The sequence below is a fragment of the Pogona vitticeps genome, chromosome 9 (genome assembly GCF_051106095.1).
Source record: "Pogona vitticeps strain Pit_001003342236 chromosome 9, PviZW2.1, whole genome shotgun sequence".
Taxonomy (NCBI): domain Eukaryota; kingdom Metazoa; phylum Chordata; class Lepidosauria; order Squamata; family Agamidae; genus Pogona; species Pogona vitticeps.
The window spans coordinates 23,795,766-23,821,638 of record NC_135791.1 but is presented as its reverse complement, the minus strand read 5'-3'; the positions used below and the strand labels follow the sequence as shown (position 1 = coordinate 23,821,638).

General features: G+C 47.5%; 1 protein-coding gene across 6 annotated transcripts; it reads left to right on the top strand.

Moving 5' to 3' along the window:
* Nucleotides 1-1,157: 1,157 nt before the first annotated feature.
* CLASRP (CLK4 associating serine/arginine rich protein) lies at nucleotides 1,158-25,178 on the top strand. Of its 6 annotated transcripts, none has more exons than XM_078380092.1 (22): nucleotides 1,158-1,252; nucleotides 5,000-5,101; nucleotides 5,852-5,966; nucleotides 7,303-7,400; nucleotides 7,550-7,651; nucleotides 8,688-8,767; nucleotides 9,951-10,035; nucleotides 10,148-10,293; nucleotides 11,156-11,252; nucleotides 12,037-12,115; nucleotides 12,404-12,477; nucleotides 13,840-13,881; nucleotides 14,382-14,618; nucleotides 16,121-16,375; nucleotides 16,492-16,668; nucleotides 17,065-17,104; nucleotides 22,487-22,547; nucleotides 22,670-22,728; nucleotides 23,299-23,345; nucleotides 23,454-23,551; nucleotides 23,992-24,016; nucleotides 24,988-25,178. In XM_078380092.1, exons 3-22 carry the CDS (start codon nucleotides 5,868-5,870, stop codon nucleotides 25,028-25,030), a joined length of 1,944 nt encoding a protein of 647 aa, XP_078236218.1. In that variant the 5' UTR covers nucleotides 1,158-1,252; nucleotides 5,000-5,101; nucleotides 5,852-5,867; the 3' UTR covers nucleotides 25,031-25,178. The 6 variants fall into 6 exon arrangements, 4 of the variants coding, with proteins under 4 accessions (XP_078236218.1, XP_072835808.1, XP_078236216.1 ...); XM_072979707.2 differs by having other exon boundaries at nucleotides 1,161-1,316; XR_013538426.1 differs by lacking the exon at nucleotides 5,000-5,101 and having other exon boundaries at nucleotides 1,217-1,316; nucleotides 17,065-17,108; nucleotides 23,469-23,551.
* Nucleotides 25,179-25,873: the final 695 nt, after the last annotated feature.

Below are 25,873 nucleotides of genomic sequence, written 5' to 3'. Positions count from 1 at the left end.
CCAAGTTTCCTTTTCCTTCCCTGATGCTATTTGGGAACTACCTTTCTGGACAGGAAGCTAGGCCTAGCTTTCCAGTTTAAGCCCTGTTTTCCCAGGCGAGCCACATTTAGGTGTCTGTAAGGTGTGTGTCAGTCAGGGAGAATGCACCGAGTGGGGAACTGGAGGATCTGCACTCCAGGAAATATAAAAATCCCATCACTAGTCAAAACTGGAGTGCCAAAGGTCCTCATCTCTGCCTTGTTCAAAGCAAGATCCATAGTGCCCCATTTTGAAACAATTTGGGCATCAACAGTTGGGAACAGTTGACACAGCTCTTACCCAACCAGGAGGAAAGAAAAAAAAAGGAGAGGGTATTCTACGGAGGCGGTCCTGCTTTGGGCACATCAGGTGAAGGTGGGATTTCCCAGAAAAGACAATAAATGCTGGGATAAGGTGCAAGGCAGCAGGAAAAGAGGAAGTCCGAATGTGAGATGGATGGACTTGATAAAGGAAACCACGGAGTTCAGTTTGCAAGAGCTGGGCAAGGGCGCGGAGAGGCCATTTTCGAGAGCGCTCCTTCCTAGGGTCACCGAAACTCGGGAGGTGACTCGATGGGCATAACTAGGGTTGCAAGAGTTGGTGTAGCCCCCCCATTAAGGTCAAGGGGTGACCCCCATAACAAATATGCTGAATCCCATCATGCTGAAGGCCCAGGAACTCTTGAGCTCATCCCAACACACAAGGAGGGGCCCCGATTGGGGGGAGGGATTTGGCCCCACTTCCAATGAACACGAATTCGCCTCCTGCTACCCCCCCCCCATTTCCACCCACCCCACAGCAGTCCTTCCAGTGAGAAAGTGGGGCAGTTCCTCTTGAGCAATGGCTGCAGATGGATTTTCCCCTTCTTTCCCCCCCCCAAAGCGAACTCCCCGAAAACTGACACGCCCCCCAATGATTCGGATAACGAATCGATTCGAATAGCGCATGCCACCCCGGCCAGAGGAGAACCCGAAGCGCCTGGAGGGCTTCTGCGCCTGCGCCGAGTTCTGCCGCGTGGCGATCCCTCTACTGGCCACTAGAGGGGGAGAGGAAGCGTCTCTGTCCTCCCCAAGACGGGGAAAAACAAGAGGAAGGCGGTGATTGGCAGGAGGAGAAGGCTTGGCGTCACGTGGTCCCTTCCCGGGCGAATTAGACGCTCACGCTACGGGCCGCTTCTCTATGGTCGGCGTCGTTTCCGCTTCCGGCCTGGGCCCTGCGACGCTTGGGGAGGAGGGTGAGCAAAAGCGAGAGGTGGTGTCCTCTAGCCGTGGCTTGACAGGGTTCGGTTCTTCCGCCAGGTCGGTGGAAATTGGGAGGGGGGGGGGAAGAACCGCCTCTTGGGGGGGGGGAGGAGAGGATGGGCCCTTGCCTGGTGGGGGTATGTGTGGGCACTCCGTGCATATCTTGGTTTATTTTTATTTATTTAAAACCTTTTTTTTTACCCCGCCTCTCTCCTTCACAAGGGCCCAAAGGCGGCTGACAGCAGCCAAAATTTAAAATGTTTAAATTATTCCTTCTCTGAAACGCTGTGCTTTGAGTTGATTTTTAACACCTAGGACCATTCGATCGATTTTTTTTTTAAAAATTACCATTATATGGCTTTTTAAAATTTTATTTATTTATTTATTTATTTATTTAACTTATATGCCCCCCCACACTCTACCAAAAGGTCTCTGGGCAGCTTACAACAATTACAATTCAATTAAAATATTTATTATTTTATTTATAGTTATTCCATGCTGTATGTGGTATTTTCGGGGTGCCATACATGGCCCAGGGTGCCCCTTTCATCGGAGAGGTGGCCTAGAAGTCCTTTTGAGGAGAAAGGTGGTGTGAAAAATATTTTAAACCGTAGCCAATAGGGAAATGTTAATTATAATAGAAAATGTTGATTATAATATTGGCAATAATGGAAGTAAAATAAATAATTAAAGTATTTAAGCTAACGATAATAAATATGCAAAACTAGAAGGATCGAGTGAATGCAATATTGTACTTAAAAAGCAGAAGCAAAATTCTAAACAACATGAGCAAAATAAGCTAAGTGATGGTAATAACAATAGTAGCTAAGATACATAGTCTTATTTTTGTTTGTTTATTTATTTAGGTTGTATGTTGCCCCATAAGCACATGGCACTTTTTGGGTGGTTTACAATGGAAAATGCAATCAAATAAAACACAGTAGACGATAAATGTTCAATTTATAGAAGCCATAATTAGTCCTGTACCACAGACAAATTGAAATCAAATAAAAATAGGCAGTTAAAGGGCTCAAAAATCTCAGGCTAATATTAATAAAAAGCTTCTTTAAATAGAAAAGTTTTTACCTGCTTCTGAAAAGATTTGGAGGGAAGAAAGGAGCCTGTTGAACGTCTGTTAGAGGTTTATTCTAAAGAGAATTATAGTTATACTTATATATGCACTCCCCACCTTGTCAAAGCAAAATTGGGGAGGGGAACTCTCATTTTGCTCCTTCCTATATATATAAAAAAGGAAGAAATGCAGTTTCTAGGAACCAGAATAATTTTTAAAAGAGGAGAGGATATGAAGGTGGATATGGAGGGTGATGGGAAAGATGGATAGGTTTGATCTGTTGACGGCTACCACCACCTTTAAAAAGTGGCTCTAGATTACTTAATAATAAGATGGTGCCAAGTTGATTCCAACTTATGGCAACCCTTCCCTGTTTTTTTTATTTTCTAAATATAAATTGCCCAGAAATAGTTTCCCCTTTACTCTTTCTGGGGGGTGTTTTGGAGCTGTGCAGCTTGCCCAAGGCTGATTCTTCTCCTGGAAGGTGCAGTGAGGAATCAAACTTTGAATCTCTGGATTAGATGCACCTTGTTTTAACTGCCGTCATATTGCCTTAATAAGGAAATAGTTGTGCTGCAGTGGGGCATCAGGTGGCATTCCTGAAGCTTAGAACAATCATATCTAAATAGGAAAGAGATCAGTTGTATGTGCCTCAAAGGGATATTCCGGAAACTTTGAACGGCCAGGGCTGGTTGTATGTTAACCAGGTGTGCTTGGAGATAAAATAGTGATATCATTGTTGCCTGTTTAGAGGTATTCTCCTGGGTTCTTAGGGCAGTCTTATATCGTGTGATATATTACATGAATTTAACCCTGGAGTGTTATTTCTGAAGTCTGGGGCAAAATAGCATGGCATCCGTTTCACCTGCTTGTGTTTCATACCTTGTTTAATATTATTTCACATTTCTTTATAGCGTTGCTGGTCGATGTTTTGTGAACTATAGGCTTCCTAGTTTTGTTAACTATTCCAACGGTACGGCCCTTATGTAAAGAATTCCTTGATCGAGCCATACTGATGCATCTTCCATTTCTTGTTTCTGACTCTCCAACTCTGGTGGTTAAGCGAAGGGCCATTTAGCTGTTTCTCAAGAAAGCAGTTACACTTTAAAATAAATACAAATATATGGTGGCATAAACGTTTGACTAGAGTTCACTTAATCGGCTGAATGTGAATTGGGCTCTAGTTGACTAAAGCTTTTTCTACTAAAAAATCTGTTGTGCAGAATTGTGGGTCAGATTACAGAGGGGCTCGGTGGGGGTTTCTCCACCTTAAGATAAGTGGTAGTTGGTGGCAAGGCAACAGTCTGCCTTCAAAAGATGCCGTTCCAGAGGAATTCAGAAAACATTTATACCTCTCTTCGTGCTGAATGTACATCTTCATGCCAATGTTCTCATCTTGGTGGCAGACAAGGTGGCCTTTTAAAAATTGTTTTGAAAGCATTACGGTTCATCTGCTACACTTCAAGTTCTCAAACTAACCAAAAGCTCAGTTGGAGCAAATCTCAAGTTTCTGCTCCCTAAACCAAAGATGAGAAGTGAGGATTACTTGATTCTCTCAGTGTTAGTGACTACAAAATCTGCCACAATAGTAGCTGTATAACTGTTCATGTCGGCCTTGTTTTCTGGTAGATTTAACTGTTTTGTTTGCTTTTGAACTAGAATGTTTTTAGACCTCATGGTGGCTTGAAAATGTTCAGCAACTTGTCAATCGGTATATGGGCAGTGCTTCCAAACAAAACCCCAACACAGCAAAAGTATGCCCTTCATTTTCAGCCTCTCTGATTAAAATTTCTCCTTGCCAATGTAAGAAACTAAAAAGGTTTCCAGCTTCTATATTTTTGGATGAGATTCACTTGCACAAGGTTCTGGAAGAGACAGTTAGGTTTAGATTACATTAGGTGATCGAGGGTTATAATGAGGTTGCTTCTATATGGAAAGAAGGGCTTCCCTGTTAATCTGTGTACAATAAATAAACCAAGCAGCTGTGAAAACAAGGACTTGTATCATTGCACATATGTACGCTTCTTAAAATGTCACTTTCCCCTCATATTTGCAAGTGCATCTGCAGCTAAACACCCGCTTGTACCTTGATTAAAACTTATCTAGAGTGTATGGGGTGGCTGCGTAAAATTATCTTGGGCATCTTGCTTTTAACTGAACCTGTAAGTTGAAGGTTGGGAATCTTGCAGCAACAATATTGATTGATTGATTGATTGATTGATTGATTGATTGATTGATTGATTGATTGATTGATTGATTGATTGATTGATTGATTGATTGGACTTATATACCACCCCATAGCGCTACAAGCACTCTCCGGGCGGTTTACAATTTTTTTTTAATTATACAGGCTACACATTGCGCCCCCCCCCCCCCCCCCCCAGCAAGCTGGGTACTCATTTTACCGACCTCGGAAGGATGGAAGGCTGAGTCAACCTTGAGCCGGCTACCTGGGATTTGAACCCCAGGTCATGAGCACAGTTTTAGCTGCAGTACAGCGTTTTAACCACTGCGCCACGAGGCTCAACAAGACCCTTTTGGGAGGCCCTGGACCCCAGAGAGGGGAGAGTCAACTAAAGCTCCCAAGAGCTGTGATTTGCCTTGCATCAAAGCTGTTCTAGCTGATCAAGTTGTGTTACTTACACATTTCGACTTCTGCTTTCTCTAGGGTGCAGCTTTCTCACCAGAAGGCGGCTTTGGATCTTTCCATGGGCTTTGCTTGGTGAGAACAAGAGCATCCGTTTTGACATCTCCCAGGTTCCTGCTCTTAGTGAGTATTGGATATCCACCTGAGGATTATTCACTGTACCTCATGTTCAGAAGTATACCTTTGGAGTACTCCCCCCTGGATCCTGTTTTCCCTCTAGAAGTCATAGATTATTAACTTCATCATCTTAGAACTGCAGTGCTGGTTAAGGTCATCAAGTCCAGCCCCTGTCAAGGAAGCACAGTGGGGAATCAAACTCCCAACCTCTGGCAGCGCAGCTGGGTGCCTAGACCCCTGAGCTATCTACCAGTCCTCCCACTGGAAGAAGGCAAGCCAAAGGAATGCCTTGCGTGGGTTGCCACAAATGGTGCCCACCGAGGACAGTTGATTCTGCCACAGCTCTGCAGTCGTGGAAAGGGGTGGGTGGGGAATGATCCGGGGAAACCTGAGGCACAGGTGTGCCAGAATTGGCTGTCCCAAGCAGAACCTAGCGGATCGAACCCTTGGGCAGAATAGAGACCAGAATTGCAGCCAGTGGGTAGAGAAAATTCAGAGCCCAAGGCGTTTCCATTTCTTTTGGTGCCTCACTTCTGTCCACCAGCGCACGCCCTTGGAAGAGCGGCTATTCCCCCTGCCCTTTTTGCCAAGGGCTCTGGTTTCAGTGAGGTTACATAGGCTGTGGGTAGCTGCACCAGGGTGTTCGTTCTGTGGGTTTTGGGTGTCTGGGGTGTATGTCTGTGTGTGAGAAAAAGAGAGAGGGAGAGTGTGTAAAAAGGTTATTTTATTCTGGGCATATTTTTCAACCCTGAACAGCTTGGAGAAAGGCAGGATGTGGCACGAAGCCCGAAAACATGAGCGGAAGCTCCGTGGGATGATGGTGGATTACAAGAAACGAGCTGAACGTCGCAGAGAGTATTATGAAAAGATTGTGAGTGTCCTCCTGGCTGGCTCTGATCTCTGAGAAGGGCTTGCACTGACATTTCCTAACGCTCCTTCTTTTTGCCTTATTCAGCTCCCTACTTGACCCCATTGACTTGTGTTTCAATTCTGTGTTCTTGAGGAACATCCTGTTGGTAGGCTGCAGTTGGCATCAAAGTGTTCAGTAGAACAGGGCCCTCTAGATGAGCACTTCCTTTTCCAAGGTCCCGATGTGACAGACTGCAACCGCCATCAGCTGCACCAAGCAGATATTCAGAGGACATCAACTTCTTGAAAGCAGGTCAAGACAGTCCGAAGTAACTTAATGCTGTGTTGCTTAGCGACAGGCATGAACTGTAGTTTGAGCCAGTTTGGCACAGCACCCGCATAGGAATTCTGTGGTTGCTGTGTGCTACCTCACCTCCTCCAGGCTATCGTCCACTCACTGGCAGCAGTGCGCTTCCTCTCCTCTGCCTCCTCAGGCAGCCACTCACTCAGATGAGGAAATGGGGCGGGGAAGCCTCACTGCCTTTGAGTGGATGCCTGCCCGAGGAGGCAGAGGAGGGAAGCGTGCTGTGTGGGTGTCACGCCGAAACACAGTTCGCACCCATCTTTAGGTGTTGCTCGATGTTGTGCACACTACATAATGTGACTTACTGCTATGTAACAATAAAAATAAGGGTTGTTTGAACAGAAGAAAACATGAAATAAAAAGAGCACCTAAAAAGTGGGAAGACTCCTACATATTTTAAAACACTGTAGAAAACAGAAGAAACAGGTGTCTAAAAATACCCATTTTGGTTTCAACCAGAGCATGTTACAGGGAAGGCTTTCACAATTTGGTCAGGGTTACAGAAAAATCTCCTGCCCAGTAGCCGTTTGCCTGTCCTCAGAAGATGAGGCCACTCTGAAGATGTTAGCAAAAGGAGCAGAAAAGATAAAAGCAAGATCGAAATAACAGTTAAAAAAACAAAAACAAAATGTGGTGGCGTTTTAAAGACTAATTCTTACCTTTTTATAAAGGCAGGTAGCTATGGGCGAAGGGGGTCTTTTTTATGGGAAAAGCAGATCCCTTCAGTTCAGGCATACATCCTTATGTGAAATTCTAATCTCCTCCCCAAGGTGGCAGATCTGATGCTGTTTGCCTTGAAAGTTTATTTCTTTTGTCTCATTTTGAGATGTGGAACGAAAATATAGGCGGGAGGATGGTTCTGAAAAATGCACCGCATTGGCTTCAGCTGATCTGGTGACGGCTGTCTCTGAAGGTTTTGGGTCCCATCCCTGGCCTATCCACGTGGGGCTCGGAAAAACAACAACAACAGCGAACATTGATGTTTCTTTTCTAGAAAAAAGATCCGGCCCAGTTCCTGCAGGTCCATGGCCGTGCGTGCAAGGTCCACTTAGATTCCGCCGTGGCTCTCGCCGCTGAAAGCCCTGTGAATATGTGAGTAGCATTCAGCTCTCTGTAGGCAAAGTAGGGATTTATCTCCTGAAAAGGGAGGGAAACGGTGCCTGGATCTTGTGGGCGATGCCCCACCTCCTCTGTGCCAACTTCTAACATGTGCCCCCTGACAGTTTTTTTGCCTCTTGCAGGATGCCATGGCAGGGAGATACCAACAACATGATAGACCGGTTTGATGTTCGAGCTCACCTGGACTATATTCCCATGTATACCCCTCCACTGCTGAACCCAATGTAAGGTGTTTGTTCCTTTCCTTTTCAGTCCCGAAATGCGCAACCCTTGGCTTCAGTTTCTGATTTGTTTGCCCAGTAAAATGAAGGCTGGAAATAAGGCAAGAGAGCTTGGATAAACTGGCTTGACTCTTGACTCTCTTGTTGCTTTCTCCTATGGGGGAGGGAGAAGTGACTGTGTCTTAAAGAAAAGGTAGGGTCTTTTTGGCTTCGTTAGGCTGCTGTCAAAGGTATTCCCATTACTTTGCACTAGAGAGAGCTGCATATACAGCCTGGGTGGCTGAATGTTACAGCTGTCCAAGATTTTGAAAAGTTCTCTATTTGGTACCATTTGCTGAACGTCCTTAAAGAGGGGTAGACTGGTATAATGCTATGCAGACACCCCTACGTCTACATCAGTGCTGTGAACTTGAGATGGGTATGGACCACCAAACTAGTGGTTCGTCCTGGTTCTTCCTCTGATTGAATGTGGGGGGGGGGGAGGGTTGGCACTTTCCACCTGAGCAGCACCTGGAGGAGGCGGGACAGGGAAGCCAGGGCGCTGCCTGTGAGTGGACACCCACTGGAGGAGGCGGGGCTCAGAAGTGATTAATGTCTGTTTGGCCAAAAAATGAACCAGCACGAACAGTGAGTTCGGCCAGTTTGTGCCCATCTCTACTGAGAAATCATTGGATGCATACAAAGGTACATGGGCAAATGTCAAGTTTAGTTGTGCCTGTTAGGACCTTTCTCTAAAATCTCTTCTTTTGATTTTGGAAAAATCGGCAGAGGTTATTTATGTTTCTTGGTTTTGATACTCAAAGAAGACACACCGTTTGGCCCATTTAGACGGTGGGATTTACTCCACTGATTTTAACCCATCAGTTATTTATTCAGTGGGTGTGCTCTGTTTTTAAACTTCCAAACTTGAAATGCACAGCTACCAACAAAACTCTTGAGTAAGATGTCTCTCTGTGCGTTTCTCTGGCACTGTTGTGCGGTTCTCGGCTGTTCACATTCCTTAGTTTTTCATTCCCGTGCTTTCTTTTCCTTTCCACAGCAATCCAGAACAGGAGTCCGACGAGAGGAAGTGCAACTACGAAAGGTACAGAGGTTTGGTGCAGAACGACTTTGCTGGCAGTAAGTTCCCCCGGACTTCTCTTGTGTTGCTGTTGATTACGTCGGTTTGGTCAGGGAAAAAGAAAAGTGGCCCTCGGGGGTCTTGGGTTCTCTCCCGGGCTGGCAACAGCGGGGATGTTCTCTGCCAAGGCTAAGACTTTACACCCTAACTTACTACTTCATCATTGGCTGGTCACCAGGTTGCACTGACGACATTTGCCTTTGAGCCTCAGGCCTGAAGGTGGGAGCATGGGGAGGCGAAAGGGAGTCCGGTGCTCGTCAAGAATCAGGAGATCGTTTCCTTTCCCCTCCCAGAAGTAGCAGAGCTTGCAGAAGCCCATATGTTCCTGGCAAGACACTCTTATGAATATGATAATGGAGTAAACCTAAGGTTCTTCTTGAATGCAGTTCAGGAAAGGGACGGCCAACCAGTTAAGGTGATCTCTCCAGGGACCAGTCCTGATGAAGGCTTTAAAGCAAGCCGTGCCCCTGAGAGAGATGCAGCTTGAGGTGTTTTGCACGTAGACGCATGTCCTTGCTGACTGCAGCTGCTGTCTATGCATGGTGGTTGGGGAGGGGACCGTTCCCACAGTGTTCTGTTTGAAAGCCATCTTCTGCTACTGCTGCCGCATAGCCTTTTTAGAAAACAGGCCCATTGCCTCCACCCCTGTGCTCCCTGAATCCTTGTCCTCGGGGGCTTCCGTTTCCTCCTCAAGTGCCTGGGGAAGCAGCATATCAGATTCTAAAGATGTGATGGAGAAAAACACGACAGGTCCGGTTCTGGCAGAGAAACTATCTTTCCCCCCTGGAAGCGCCTCTGATTGTCTGTTGCAGCTCCGTGTGCCTAGTCTTTTCGGTCAGGGTGGATGAAAACAAGTGATTTTTAAAGAATCAAATGGATTTAGATCACGATTTAAGTGATTTTTTAAAAAAAAGTTAAATTGTCAATAAAATTCCTATTTTAAAAATTTTAAATCCTGGGGATCCATTGAAAAACAGGATGCATTCGATTTCAGTCGTGCTTTAAACCAAACCCCCAACCTGTTTTCAATGGATCATCCCCTTTGCTGGGCATAGTGGCGTCTAGACGACTGAGAACAGGGGAGGGCTGCGTGCGCTCTATAGCCTGCCGTGCTTGTCTCGCAGCATCCGACGAGCCTCGTGGAGTCCTGACCACCTCCCCCCCCCCAATTCTGTCTCTTAGTCTCAGAGGAGCAATGCCTCTACCAGATCTACATCGATGAGCTGTATGGGGGACTCCAGAAACCCAATGAGGACGAAAAAAAGAAGTGAGTCCTTTGAATGGGTACCCGGAGGTGTTGGAAGTCAGATTTGGCAGGGCTGAGCGCTCTCAGTGGCGGAAACGGAGGGCATGAGTTGGGCTGATCTCTCTGCCTTTAGGTTAGCCGAGAAGAAGGCGTCCATCGGGTACACGTACGAAGACAGCACTGTGGCAGAACTGGAGAACCCGTCTGAGAAGCGAGCCGAGGAGGAAGACTCCGAGGAAGACAGCAACACCGATGAGGATGAAGTCATTCCTGATATTGGTATATTTCCCAATTCACTTTGTTTGCCCGTGCTTGCGGTGTGACAGTGGTTCTTAGTCTGGTCTGTTCGCTTTTATTCCAACAGCTGCTGAAGGCTGAGTGATGGTTTTTAACTGCCCCATAGGCAATGGCTATGCCTTGAAGGCAAGTAAACAGAAGGAGGCTTGCTTTAAGGGGTTTGCGCCCTGCTGCTATCTAATTTCAGCACCAGGCAAAGGGTGCAGCCCATTGTGGATTTGAGCACCAGTCACGGTTTTGAGCGGGCAGGGCCGGCTCCTTGATGGGTCAGTATTTTCATCCTTTGTGCACGCACACCAGGTGTAGGCTCTTGACCTCAGCCGGGGTTGGTTTTCAGTACATACGGAAGTAGTGAGTCTTGTAGCATAGTGCTTAAACTGCAGTACTGCAGTCAAGGTTCTGCTCAGGAGCTGAGTTTGATCCCGATGGCTTTCAGGTAGCTGGCTCAAGGTTGACTCAGCCTCCCATCCTTCCAAGGTTGGCAAATTGAGTACTCGGCTGGCTGGGGGGAGAAGGCAATATGCAGTCTGTATAACTGAATTGTAAACTTCTCGGAGGATGCTTTCAGCACTGTGGAGCAGTTTATAAGCAGCACGCTTTGCTTTATTAATGGTAAAGGATTGCTCTATGAATCTCTCCTTGATAGTCATTCTTTGGTTCCTGTAATTTCTTTGATGCTTCTCTGTTTATTAATTTTCAGAGATTGACCCATGCTTGTTGCAGGTGGTTGGAGTTATATTTGGAAATATCTGGAAGGCAGTGGGTTGAAAGAAGCAGGTTGTGCAAGGTTCCTTATAAGGAGTGGATGGACCAACCCATTGATGCTGTCCCATCTTGCTTTCAGATGTTGAAGTCGATGTAGATGAGCTGAACCAGGAGCAAGTGGCCGACCTGAACAAGCAGGCTACCACTTATGGGATGGCGGAGGGAGACTTTGTCCGGTAAGATGCTGCTGCTGTTTGGACTCTTGGAAAGCAGAGGTGATCCAGTCTTCTCCTCTGCATGGTTCCAAGGCTCCGTTTGGCTCTAATGGTGGAGCGGATCACCCTGGAATTAGGCTGATCTCTCTCCGGCGGCCTGTGTCCCAGAACGATGCAGGGCTGCAGAAATGAAGAGCCAAAACAGTCAGAAATTTGGAAATGGAATAGCAGGAAATTGAGAGAGACAAAAGGAAGTACCGTGGAACTCACCACCACAGGATGTAGCCACAATTATCAACTTGGGTGGCTTTAAAGGGGGATCAGTCATGGACATGCAGATTGAGGCCAGTAACGGTGCCTGGTCAGGGCAACTATGTATTGCATCCAGTATCAGAGATTCTGATGTTAGGAAAGTGTGAAGGCAAGAGGAGAAGGGGACAACAGAGGATGAGATGGCTGGACAGGGTCATCGAAGGGACCAACATGAATTTGACCAAACTCTGGGAGGCAGTGGAAGATAGGAGGGCCTGGCGTGCTCTGGCCCATGGGGTCATGAACAGTCGGACATGACTTAATGACTAAACAACAAATCAGAGACGGGATGCTCCTTCCTTCCATTTTTGCCCAAAACGCCAGGTGGGAACCTTGGGGGGAAAAAAGCATTAAAAACACAATAAAAATAGATGTTATGAGGGGCGCTCACCAAATATACTCCGAGACGGATACCAAGACCCTCTCTGAGCGAAGAATTGGTTTGTTTGTGTCCTTTCTCTCTCTCAACTTCCACTTTTCTTTCTTCTGGAAGGATGTTACGGAAAGACAAAGAAGAGGCGGAAGCCATTAAGCATGCCAAAGCCTTGGAGGAAGAGAAAGCCATGTACTCGGTAGGGAGAGAGGGGTCCCTACCCAGCACTCTTGACTTTGCTGGTTTCTCTACCGTGGCCATTTCTGTAGTTCCTTTAGTTGGGCTAAGAGGCTTTTGTTGACTCATGGTGGGGGAGAGAGGAGACCGAGCCCTTGGGGTGACAGAGTGGGGGGAAGAACCTGGGATGTGTATGGATTAATCCCCACCCCCAATGCCAGGGAGGCTGAGGTTGGGAACCTTTGGAGGGGAAGGTTTTCCTCTAGCAGCAGCAACTCCTCTGACATCCCAGCTCTCCTTTCGTCCCCAGGGCCGCCGCTCTCGACGTCAGAGGAGGGAATTCCGAGAGAAGCGTTTGAAAGGAAGGAAGATCAGTCCTCCGAGGTGAGTCCTCCGACCCACACGGATCCTGCTGCGCCTGTCTTTCCCGAAGAGGAGCCCAGGCGCCCCTGAGAACAAGCCTTCTCCCTTGGTGCGGGAAGACCTCCTGAAGCATGTTGCTTGGCCCCTGGGCAGCGTCTGCCGGGATCATTTCCCCTCTCCGAGCACAGGGGCGTTTTCTAGTTTCTAGTGTTGCTTTCACAAAGAGCCAACGGGGTCTTTTCACTTTGAGCAAATGCAGAAGGATTCCCCCTCTTGAATTTTCCTAGCCAGCGCTTCTCAGCCGGTGACCTCTTTCCCTCTCCTTTTCCTCCCGCAGTCTCTTGGCACAGAGGTTGCTTCGTGTCCCAGAGATGTTTTCTTACAAGTGTGCTTGCACAAGTGCACTCCCGTGTCCAAGAGTGAGGTTCCACAAGCCATGATACAGCTTCATTGGGCTGGAGAGCGCATCCCCTGGGGTGGGGATGGGTTTGAGGGGGGGTAGCCTGGCTTGTTTCACCGGGGACGTTGTGTGCTATAGCTGACATGCTTTGGGCGAGCCACTGCTCAGCAGATCTTTGTCTCCCGCCTCCCTGGAGAAGAGGGAGGACAAGAAGCAGAGAAGGCCAATAAGACGTCAGAGAAGTATTTTGGGGCAGGTGGTGTCAACAGGTTTGGCAATCATCCCTTTACATCATGGGCTTCCCGGCTGAAACGCTCCAGAGATTTTTCTGCTTGTCACTAAAGCGAGGAACCTGACTTCATTCACTTTTTCCCTTCCAGGCCAGGCCAGGGTGGGGTGGGGAGAAAGTGCTAAGGAAGTATCTCCAGAATTCTCTGAAAAGGTTCTCTCACAGCGGAATAGGGAATCCCTGTCATTTCTGCTCCGTAATCAGAGATAATTTGGGGGGGGGGGTATTCCCTTTTTTTCTTTCAGAGGCAGTGGGGCAGATATTTATTTAGTTACTTAAAGACATTTTTTTACCCTGCCTTTCTCCAAGGCAGCTTGCGACAGTGAAAGACAATATTTATTAGAAAACAATTACAACAGTGGTTAACATCATTAAAGCTAAGAACAGTGAGTAAGGAGGCACCTCACCTCGTTAAAAAGCAATATTAAAGCGAAGAACAGTAAGTATACAGTTTTTAAAAAGGGAAAACAGTCCCCTTGGAGAAATGGATAGTACATAGCCCTCTTTTAAAGAAGGAAGGGAACTCATCTCAGGAGGAGGCTGAGCTGGTGGGCCGAGTACCTTGGAGTGGGTGTCTTCTGAAGCCCTGCCTGATGGGGTGGCCACTTGGACAACCTTTTGCGAGTCGCCTCTGAGGCCGCTGCACTTCTAAAAGGGATGCCGCGTTGAGTCTCAATCCCTTGTGTTTTTGCAGCTATGCCCGGAGAGACAGCCCCACCTACGATCCCTACAAACGGTGAGTAGAAGCAGCTGCTACTGTACTCAAGTAACCTTGGGAGTTTTGTCCAGGTTTTTGTGGTCCTCTAATAAAACACCTCTGCTTGTAGAAGTGAGTCAGTGGGTGTAGGGACATACCCGCCAAGCCAGCCCTGTTTCAAAAGGAGCTGGGATGATCCAGTGAGTGGGGAATAGAATCAAGATGCTTTGGCGGTACTCTGAGACACACTGCCAGTTTCATCCATGGTCAGTTGAGAAACTGCTATGAATCCCAGCCGATTCTGGCACTGCACCCAGCATAGCCCCGGCATACAGGACGAGGGCGTTGGGAAGAGGCACGAACAGGACACTTGGAAGCAAAGTCTTCCTTGGGATTTCATTTGGGAGCTCCCGACGGCTCTCGCTTTGCCAGTAGAATGTGTCTGGACGTGGGAAGCGATAAGCGACGGGGTGCAGACAGAAACAAGTCCGCTCCGCTCTTCTGCCATCTCAAAGCGATGGGCTCTCCTCGCCCCCTAGGTCGCCGTCCGAATCGACCTCTGAGTCCCGGTCCCGCTCTCGCTCGCCTTCCCCAGGTCATGAGGAGAAGATCACTTTCATCACCAGCTTCGGGGGCAGCGATGAAGAAGCCGCCGCGGCCGCAGCTGCCGCCTCGCAAGCCGGAGGAGCCCCCCGGAAGCCCGCCCCCCTTGGCAAGGCACGCTCTGGCCAAGTGCAACAGGGCAGCGCCGCGGCAGGTCATAGCGCCTCCTCCCGGTCGGTAACTTTCGCACCCGCCTTGTTTTCCCAAAAACCTTAAAAGCAGAGACCATTCCGGGGTCAAAGGTTAATTTCTTACTTTTCCATCCTCCTCCTCGTGCCCTTGGAACCGACCTGGGAACTGTGTGCCCATTGGTCGCTCATGATAGCCAATCTGTGCCCAGGGTCTCCTTTCGGCAGAGTCTGATTGGGGAGGGGGGGGATACGGCTGTGGAATGCTGGGAAACCGAGGGCCCCATTAGCCAGCAGGGATGTCAAGGTGGGTGGGGATACCCCAGAATATGCCCCAAAGCTGGGGGTGCTGTTTCTTGCTTTTCATCTTGGACCATTCCAGCAAAAGCAGCTACTGTGGTTCTCTTCCTTTGAGAGACTATGTGTGGCCAATGACAATCGGTGTATATCTAGCTATCGCTTAGGATAGGATGCTGGTTTATTGCAAGTTGAAACCTAAAGCTTCTGTCCACCCACCCATTAAAATTCCAGAAGAGATGATGATTACAGTTTTGTGGAGGGAGGGCTTTTAAGCTCTTATAAGAGCACTTTTAGCCAGGTGGATGGAAATTAATGATTTTTTTTTAAAAAAAAATAAAATTGATAAGAGGTCACCATTTAAATCTTCAAAGCATGAATTTTAAAACCTTAAATAATAAAAGAAAATTCAGTTTTTAAAATTTAAGTTGTGAGTTAAATTGTGATTTGAATCAGTTTTGTATGCTAATTTATATGCTAAAAGCAGGGTGTATTTGATTTAAATCAGTTTGATTGAAATCAAGCACACCCTGTTTTTAGCATATAAATCTAGAATATAAAATCACAATGGATAATAAATACAGAGATGAATAAGGGGAGTTGGATAAAACAACTGTGGTAGTGAACAGTTTTTTTTTGGGGGGGGGGCTTCTTCAAAGACTTGGGACAAGTCACAGAGTAATGAATGCATCTCCTTTCTGTGGATTCTTGTGCCCAAATGTGTTCTGTCTTTGGATTCAGTCCACCGTGCTGCTTTTGAGCAATGTCCCTTTGCTAATCAACGAGAATCCAAAAGCTGGTTGCTCTTTTTCTGAAACAACATTTGGAATCCTTGGGAACGGAATTGATGCGCTTGTCCAGGAGCTGAGACGAGATTCTGTAGCTTGCAGTGACCTCTTGCGATAAACCAGCCTTCCTTCCTTGCCTCCCAGGTAGAGGGCATCCTGCTTTATACCTGGTGCCCACAGAGTCTCCCACGCCTTCCCACCTCTCTCTCTCTAGGCTTTGCCAAAGAACAAAACAGGGGTGTGGGAGGCTGTGAATTGAGCCCTTTCCGAGCTTCTTGTGAGCTCTAACATTATGATCCTTGAATTTTAAAACTCTGTACCTATGGAATTACCTTTTTGGCTGGTTTTCGGCCGCCCGGGGCATCCCCTTGTGTTTCCAGCCCCTCCGTCTTTTCCTTGCGCCTGCGGTTTGCTGGCTGGCTCTCCTGTCAATAGCCAGCATCGTGCCTCTCCTCTTTGCAGGCGACGCTCCACCTCCTCTTCCTCCTCCACCTCGTCCACCACCTCGTCTTCAAGTTCGCGGTCTAGCTCGCGGTCCCACCGGGCCAGCGGCTACCACCGGGCCAGCCGTTACGGCCGTTCGCGCAGCCACCGGTATTCCCGCTCCCGTAGCAGAACCAGGCGATACTCCGCGGGAGGCTCGCGGGACGGCCGTCGTCATTCCAGATCGCGCTCGACAGAGCGGGGCTGGCGATACGGGTCCCGCCGCAGGTCCAGGCAAGTGGGGCGGTTTGGCGGGGCAGCTCCCCAGCAAGAAAGTGGGCTGCGGATTTCTTGACGAATCTGGAGCTCCTAACAAAAATGGCATTTCCCCACCCCATGACTTTTCTCAGGAGTCATTCCCGATCCGGAGAGCACTATCGGTGGAGTAGCGGCAGGGGAGGAAGGCACTGGAGTAGCAGTAGCAGAAGCGACAGTGACTCGAGAAGTCGCAGCAGGTCAGCGTCTCCGGCCAGAGAAAAGCCACTGAGGCCTGCAGCTTCCCCTGCTGTCGGGGAGAAACTGAAAAAGTGAGTGTGTGATCTCTTTCCCCCTGCTTTGAGGAAGAACGAACACCTTTTCTTGTCACCCAACTGGGGAGGAGCATGGGAATCTCTGCTTTTGCTGTGCAGTGGGACAACAGTATCCGTGGGGGAGGGTCAGTTCCAAGCCTCCCCCATGGATACCGAAAATCGTGGAAGTATTGAACAGTATACATTGTGTGCTGTCTGATTTCCTCTAATGACCAGGCGCCTCTCCGGAGGGACCGTCCTGGCTTACTTGCCCTGCCTCCCCTGAGCACTGCCTCTGAGCGGGTGCCTGCCTGAGGAGGCGGGACTGGGAAATGTCGACCACCTGTGGTTACAGGTGTCCTCCTGTACTGTAACAAGCAAAACCTCTTTATTTTTCTTTCCTTTTCTCCCTAGGGCTGAAACTGCTGGTGGTAAAGAGACAGGAGCTGCCAAAGTCAGTAAGAATTTAAACCTCACATCTTAATTCCCATCATTGCTGAAAAAAAAGACAACAATAGTGATGCACAAAAAAAGGAGTGTTGTATTTAGAGTTTTGATGGTTACCCTTGTTTGCTTCCCACCTATAGTTGAAGATGGGGGGGGGGTTTTTTGCATGTGCGCTGACTCATCATGGCACTCTTTGCCTCGAAAGCTGCCCTTTTAAAACTGGTCTTTGACAGGCTGGCATTTATGGGGTGGAAGCCCCAGGAAATAAATGTTAATGTTAGGATTTACTTTTGGGGTAAACACAACAAAGGTTGTGTGCCTAAGTGTGAGTTCTCCTAAGTGGGCTAAAATCCAAGATGGGAGCTGATGATCTGGGGCCTTTTTGTGTGTGGGCAGACAAGGAGAACAAGATTATCTGCTGTCGGATCTTACTTTCTTTGTTCTCAGCATTTATAAATTGGCTTCCGGTGTGAAGGTTCCTGCAAAGGCTTCCAGAGATCTCTCCTGCTGAGTTAAAAAAGAAGAAGAAGGGTCTTCTCCTTGTTGGCTTGTGCTTGATGTTCCCAGCCCCGGACTATGTCTGTTCCCAGATCATCCCATGGGAAATTGAGTATCAGAGCTTGTTGTTGGCTAAGGCCCGTAGCTCTGTGTCAGAGCCCATGCTTCTCATCTATAAGATCCCAGGCGATAGGGCCAAACATCGCCAGTTAGACAGATTTTGGCAGAATGTCAGTGCCAGAACCCCTGGAGATCTTCTGCCAGAATAGAACAACTCTGGATTAGATCTGTGTTGCTGGTTGGGTTTCCAGCTTTTTGTGGTTTTCCCCCGATCATTCTGAAAGGCCCAAATGCCTCCTTGAAGGCTTCGTGACTGACTGTTTAGAGCTTTTAAGTTAAAATGTGCTGATACAGTTTCAGTCCTGTCATTTTTGTCCCTGACCCTATACATCACAAGAAAGTAGTACCTAAGAATTTATCTGAAGTGGAAGTTGGATCTCAGGATAAAAGAGGTTTTGCACCCTTGGTCTAGACTGTGTCATAGTGTGGATCAGTAGAAGTCCTCTTAATGCACTACTGCCTTCGGTTTCCTTGGGACATGACCCTGTGGACCCATTTTTAGAAAGACATCTCTTGGCCAGTAGAGGGCGCAAGGGGGCTTTTTCGGTATCACCCAGTGTGTGTCAGAAAACAAATGGGGTATTGTGAGTCACAGAAGTACATGTAGCCCTCCCAGGACCAGAGGGGGTGAGGGTGACAATGTCCAAAGGCTGTCCCTAGATTAAGCCCTTTTATAGAAAGGCAATGAGAGGTGGAAAAACAAGCTAGAGAGGGCTGGTACAGCAGAACTAACTGGGAAGTGCTCTTCTTTCAATGGCCCAACTTGCCCACCAAGGCGGTTCAGTCCTAAACTGGATCTAAAACCTATGAGGATTGGTGGGATGCACTGTAGGTTGTTGAGCCCCCCCCAAAAATAAAGCCCCCCCCAAATAATCAATCTGGAAGAATAACCCCTGACTAAAGTCCAGTGTCCTAAAGTAGACTGAAAGAGCTAGCAATATAGATGGGCACAAACCGGTGGTTCGGTAGTTCGTGCCGGTTTGTTTTTCAGCCAAACAGGTGTTTGGCTATTCCCAGCCCTGCCTCCTCTGTCAGGCACCTCTCCGGAGGCACCGCCCTGGCTTACTTGCCCTGCCTCCTCTGTCAGGCGCCTTTCCGGAGACACCGCCCTGGCTTACTTGCCCTGCCTCCTCTGTCAGGCGCCTCTCCGGAGACACCGCCCTGGCTTACTTGCCCTGCCTCCTCTGTCAGGCACCACTCCAGAGGCAGCGCCCTGGCTTACTTGCCCTGCCTCCTCTGTCAAGCGCCTCTCCGGAGGCAGCGCCCTGGCTTACTTGCCCTGCCTCCTCTGTCAGGTGTCTCTCCGGAGACACCGCCCTGGCTTACTTGCCCTGCCTCCTCTGTCAGGCACCTCTCCAGAGGCACCGCCCTGGCTTACTTGCCCTGCCTCCTCTGTCAAGCGCCTCTCCGGAGGCAGCGCCCTGGCTTACTTGCCCTGCCTCCTCTGAGTACTGCCTCTGAGCAGGTGCCTGCCTGAGGAGGCGGGACTGGGAAATGTCGCGCACCTGTTCAGCCGAAAAACGAACCTCCGGTGCTTGTTCATCTCTGATCAGCAAACCATAATCAGGGATTTAGTACCCAGAAAGTACACAGGCTGTAGAGTTTTTTTTCCCCTTAGCCTTTTTTTTCCTTAAATAAAAAAAAACTGAGTATGAATTAATTTCAGCATAGAAATGTGGAAATCTGTGAGTGGTTTGCCAGGTGGGCTATGGGAAGAAGAGAAAGACTGATAGGGAGACTCTGTGGAATTCCCTGATGGATGCTGGCTAGAATCTCTCTGCACTGTTCTGCTCACGGAACACGGTTGCAGGTGGGATGGTGCTTTCTTCAGAACATGGGCCAGGATGTTTGCAGAGAAATGCCATAGCAAAGCATCCAAGGCAATCAGGGGTTTGCGTGAGCTCAAGCTGAAGATGGCAAAACACAGTGCCTGGTTCTATTCTGCACAGGGTGCAAGAGGCTTGAAGCCTCTACATTTCTATTAATCTTGATCAAACCCCTTTCGGGCATCGTTAATACTCTTGTGTTTCTAAAATCTGAGCTGTTTCACCTGTTGCGAAGGAGTCTGTAGTAGTACACAGTTTACTTTTGGCGGTTGAAATATTATTTGTTTTAATCGCTAAGGCACAACAAGTTCATATGAGGTTAAAATAAATCCTACGGAACAGTAAACATTGCCGTCGGTGCAAACCGGAACCGCAGATTCATGCTCCACAGAGATCATTTGTTCGAGCAGCGACTGAGAGCGTGGGGCTGTTTTCAAAATGTTGTCTCCCTTTGGCCAGGCTTAATGGAGAACTACCCGCTCTCCAGCTGACCTTGTCAGGTGGCCCGTAAAAACAAACAACTTTTGGGTAGGTCTGATGAAATCTCTGCAGCTCCTCGCTAGCTCGGAGAGAGAGAGAGAGAAAATAAAGTCTCTCTGTTTTAAGATGGCAAAGAAGAAAAATAATAGTGTAATAGACCCACTATTTTTCAGTAAACATTTGCAAATATAATATTGCCTGTTTGAAGGTTGGGTATCCTCTGGATCTATTGGATTACAGCTTGCATCATCCCCCAGCCGCCATGGCCTGTGAGCGTGCTGGCTGGGGAGGGGATGATGACAGTTGTAGTCCAACAGGTCAGGAAGGCTTTTCAAGACTCCCAATAAGCACTTGTGGTTCAGCTATTTAGTGAATTCTCCTTGTTCAGCTTCTCTTCATTTAAACCATTTCCTTATTTGCCTGGGTGGTTATTATGGGATGCGCTGGGGGGAGGGCGTGTGCTTTGTGTCCCAGTGTGTTTTTTGGAAAGTTCCGGCTGGTTCTCTGGAAGGGCTTCCCCAGTTGCCTTTATACGTCCCTGGGCAGCCCTTGGCGTGGGAAGAAGAAGGGCTTGAGAATAAATGGAGCGGAGGTTTTTCTGGGGCGACACGTCCCAGAATCAGTGGCTTGTGGTGGTTGGTTTGGGACATTGTAATCCAAAACAAGTAACTTCCCCCCCCACACACACACACGTTTTGGTAAAGTGGATTCCGAGCAAGTGGTTTGTCTTGTTGTGAGTCATGGAACAGGAATAGATACGTCGTTCGGAAGACAGAAATGCCCAAGTGGAACCAGAGAGTTATAGGTTCTTCAAAATAAGCTATGAGAAAGATGTTTGTAAGGTTATTGCATCCAGGAGAAGGCTGGTCATGACCACATAGGTTGAAAATGGCTGACATTCCACGGTGAAGCCCAAGAAAACATGCTGGAGATTTTCCGACGTCAACTTAAGCCTGCTCAGATGCATTTTAGTTGCATGTTCTTGCAAACACAAGCAGTTGCTCCTTTAACACGGCAATAGCTTTTGCTTTGGAATTCCAAAACAAGTCATTCTCAAGAAAAGATCTTAAACGATACGCATTCCAGACGTCTCACAAAGTGGGCTGGAAGTGTCTGCTTGGGTCTGGACTTTGTCCTTCACGTTGGCAACCACGAGTGTCAGAACCTCCACTTGTGAAAATAAAAAGAGCTGGGGTTTTCAAAGATCGTGTGGGGAGCCTTCCTAGATTTTGGGGAACTTGTGTCACCCTTCATGAGGCTGAATTTGGCCCCAGGAAGGAGCAGTGAAGTTTGACCAGGCAGTTTAGAAGCAACAGAAAGCCCGGCTTTACGAAAGCATTGGTAGCCCCACATTTGTAGAGCTGTTCTGGTCCCAAACAGAATGATGTCTTCTAATCTTTGCATTTTGCACAGAATAGCAGAAAAAGGGGGGGGAGGATACATTCTCAATTAATACTAATTGTCTGGAAGTAGATCTTGCACTTTGGAAACTGGGTTTTATTTATTTATTTTAAAAATATTTTAGCCTGCCTTTCTCCTTCAAAAAGGACCCAAGACGGCTTTAGGTTATTAAATTACAATATTGAAAATTTTAAAAAAAGGAATAAGTATGCAAGTATTTAAAAGATTCCAGCAAAGACCCCACTAAAAAACAAAAAACAGTAAATAAAAGCAACTCCAAAAACATACTCAAAGCATTAAAGGCACAATCATTCATTCAAAAACTCCACTCAGGCAGCCCATCAATAAGGGAAGGCTTGCCTGAAGAGGAAGGTCTTTGCCTGCTTGTGGAAGGACAGCAAAGAGGGGGCCCAGCCAGGCCTCCAGTGGGAGGGAGTTCCAGTATCAGTCTGTGTTTACCTGTCTCTGTCCTTGCAGATGCTCTACCTGGATCAGGTAGCTTTGCTACAAGCTCTAGCTCTCAGTCTCTGACAAAGGAGCCCATAAACCTTAGTGGGCTACTTGTTAATTGCTCATGCAGTGGAGTTGGCGTTCTCCTTCCTGCCGGCTTTCCGTGGCCCCTTTTGAACCAAGGTTTCTGCCTTGGAGTCCCCTGGAATAGCAAATCTCATATCTTAGTTGTGTGTGTGTGTTGGCACCTGCAACGGGGTTGTTTGGTTGACAATTTGCCTTGGTGTCCTCCCTTCAAAACTGGGGTCTTCCTTCAGTATTGACTTGTTGGAAAATCCAATACTTTTGTGGCACCTTAAAATCTAGCCAGGTTTGTGGGCTGCCGTCTGCAAACATTTTATCCCAAATAAGCCTGGTTCCTCTCTATAAGGTGCTACAGGATTTTCTATGGTTTTAGTTACCTGTTTAGAAATCTGCTTATTTTTTTTTAGTAGGGTTTGTCTTTCTTCGGAGCCTTCTCTTCCCGCGAATGCCTTATCGAACCTCAATTTGATAGCGAGCTCAGGCCGACAAGCCAATGTTTAACACTTTTTCTGTTTGCCTTCTCATTGTAGCCAAAACTGACCCCGCAGGAGAAACTGAAGTTGCGCATGCAAAAGGCGCTTAACAGGCAGTGTAAGCATCCTTGGGGCCGTTGGACGGGCAGGGAGAAACATGTGATGTAGGGAAGCTATTTTCTTCTCTTCCTGGTTTGGTTCTGTCCGCTCCCCACTCATCTCCCCTTTCTGTCTCTTCAGTTAAAGCAGATAAAAAAGCCGCCCAGGAGAAGATGATGCAACAGGAACATGAAAGACAGGTAACCAGCACATCCATCGTTCTGTGGTGGGGAAGAACAAAATGACAGAGGAGCTTCTTCTTTTGCTCCTTTACAATCCCTCCAAGTGTAGTAAAGATGGGGTTTCAGATGTCTGAGTTATATACGCATAAAGTGGGCCCCCACCAGGAAAGTGCCTGTTAGCACTTTTGAATCTTCACCAACATTGGAGGGATTGTAGAGGAGAGTCAGAAGCTTCTCTTTGGTGTTGATGCTTCTAGGTGCCTGGGGGGAAATTTCCACTCTTTGTGGATGTATACTTTGGACATTGGGAGGGGGCTCTTTTATAGCCAAATGAATTGACGAATCCAATTGCTAAAAATCCATTGATTCAGATTCGTCTGGGCATTGATTTGTATGAATACAAATAGGTGAATTAACGGTTTTTGAACAAATTTGGTGATTTGTTTTTTTTAATGCAAGCCTTCTTTTTATTCTTCTTATATGGGACATGATTTATTCTGGCTTTGCCGCCATGTAGGTTTTGCTGCTCTTTTTTGGGACTTGTGCCTTCTCTTGACTTTTGCACCCCCTTCTTCTCTCTTCTTCCAGGAGCGAGAGGACGAGTTGCGTGCCATGGCTCGGAAGATCCGGATGAAGTAAGGCCTTCCTGCGGTTTTCCAGTTCCCTCGCCGTGGAGTGGTGGGGGAATGGGTGGTGGGGGTGGGAGACGGATTCGTTGGACATCCGCTTCTGTTAATCTCCAGCGTTCCTCCTGGCAGGGAGCGGGAACGTCGGGAGAAGGAGCGGGAAGAGTGGGAGCGACAGTACAGCCGCCAGAGCCGTTCTCCCTCCCCGCGCTACAGTAAGTGCCTGGCACCGAGGAAGAAGATTCGGTGGCTGGCGGGGTCAGGCATGGGAGAAAAGACTCAAGAAATATAAACTTCTGGGATTTTTTCATCATTAGAAATAGATATCTGGAGGATTTTTCTTTAATATTTTTAATACAGTAGGAACTGCTTTCTCTGCGGGATCACTATCAGCTGATTCACTTATCCGTGGTCTGAAAATGTTAAAACTTGGGGATCCCCACTCAGATCTGTAGTCTTCAAAGGAGTGGGGCTGCCCTGACTAAAATAGTGATGGCTGGTGGAGCCGGAAGGGGGAGGAGAAGCAGCATGTGTTTTGCCACCTTTATGAACTGGGATGAACCAGGATGAACTGGTTCATGCCCATCTCCAATCACTACAATTCTGGTGACGTGCTTAGAGGATGTTCACTCTTTCTCCTCCCTTTGTCTTTCAGGTCGAGAATACAGCTCTTCAAGGAGGTAATCCATGCTTCTTTTCATAGCGGTTGAAGGGGTGGAGTGACTAAAATGAATAGACCTGTTGCTGAAAGAGCTGATGTAAATAAGGGCTACCCTTCTGGCTTTCTTTCTTCTGAAGCATTAAATCCATCAGTGAGAACTGGGGGGGGATCATATGTGTTTGCTCTTTAACGCCAGGTGGAGAAGGCTGCCTTAGATATAGGGTGAGTGAACTGTCCGGTGTCCCAGGGCTGTGCACAGATTTACAGGAAGGCCATCTGTGATCTCTGCTCATCGTTTCCATTCCGTTGAATGCGTAGGTGCTAGGCCTGAGTCTGCCTTTCTTCCAAGAAACTAGAAGCATCCTGTACGGATGGGCCGAGAAGCTCTCGCTTCGCCAGATAATGTAGGACCTTAAAAACTCCATCGAGGATGACTAAAGATCAAATATTATTGGACTTGTAGTCCCCACACATTAGGAGAGCCAAAGATACCCCGACTCCGATGCATCGACTTCCCCCAATTTTACCTTTCCAACAGTCCTATCAGATACATCAGGCACAGGGGAAAGATGTTCCCTTGGGACACGCGGTGAGGTTTCTAATTCAGCCTAAAATCAGTATGTTTATTTTGTCTGCTGTATTGCATTGCGGTGATAAAATGGTGATTGCTCAGTGAGTTAGGTATCTGGATGTGGAGCCAGAGGTTGGGAATTTGATTCCCCCACTGGTGCGTCCTGGGAGTAGAGCCAGCCTGGGTAGCCTTGGGCAAGCTGCGCAGTCCCAGGATTTCTCCTCCAGAAAAAGGGAAGCGTAAACCCCTTCTTGAATACTCTCTACCTGGAAAAGGTTGCCATTAGTCACAATTTGTATTGCACTGACTCTCCTTGATGCTTAGTAGAAAATGTCGTTTCAAATGTGTACGCAAACAGCATTCCCCTGGTATCTCGTCCTTTTTCTCTGTAATTCGATTTATTGTTATGTCTCGTACAGGCACTCCAGATCCCGGTCTCGGAGCCCCCACTATCGCCACTAGTCGGTCTTCTTGGTGGCCGTGCTGCGCTGGCAAACTCCCCTCTCCCTGGTTCACTGGGACCCTTGTAACCCTGTTGTGTAATAATGCTGTACATTGCTGCTTTTGTTTCTAAGTTGTCAAAAAGAATTAAAAAAAGAGCCAAAAGTTACTTTTGTCTAACCATAGTGTTCCTTTTTAAAAAATACACCAGTTGCCCTTGTTTTTTCCTTTCATTTGGCACTTGGAAAATTCACTTGCCAAATAATATCCCCCCCCCGCCCCGCCATCTTCTGTTTATATTTGCCAATAGAAAACATGCAGATTTACTGAGGTTGCCTTGTTTTAAGACGGTGGATCAGCAAATCAGCAGATACTGATCTCAGATAAGGTAGTATTCATGCAGATTTTCTGAGGTTGCCTTGTTTTTAACACTGCATATGTCGGAGAACAAGGAAGGTGAGCCAAAAATGCTGCTTTTTAGACACATTTCTTTGAGCATCAGCGCTGCCAGATTGAGGATGCACCCCACTATTAGATGGATGTTCAGTCCGATCCAAGAGGCCACTTTTGATGTCCTTAAGCCTAGAAATCTGAATAACTTGGGGCTGCTGCCACACAATGCTGTTGAAAAGCCTGGGGAAGGAAGGAAAGAAAGGAAGGCCCCCGCTTCTTCCCAATTTTCTTTGCCCAGATATTTCTACCTGGACAACTAAAGGCCTCTCTTTGCTCACCAGTGTGTGGTCATTTTGCAAGGCTAGCTGACTAATGGGTCAGACTTGTTTGAACGCTGTACTGCACCTGGAAGCAGGAGGCTGAAATGTGCAATTTAGTGGTGGTTTTGGGCTGCCGTATGTATTAAAAATA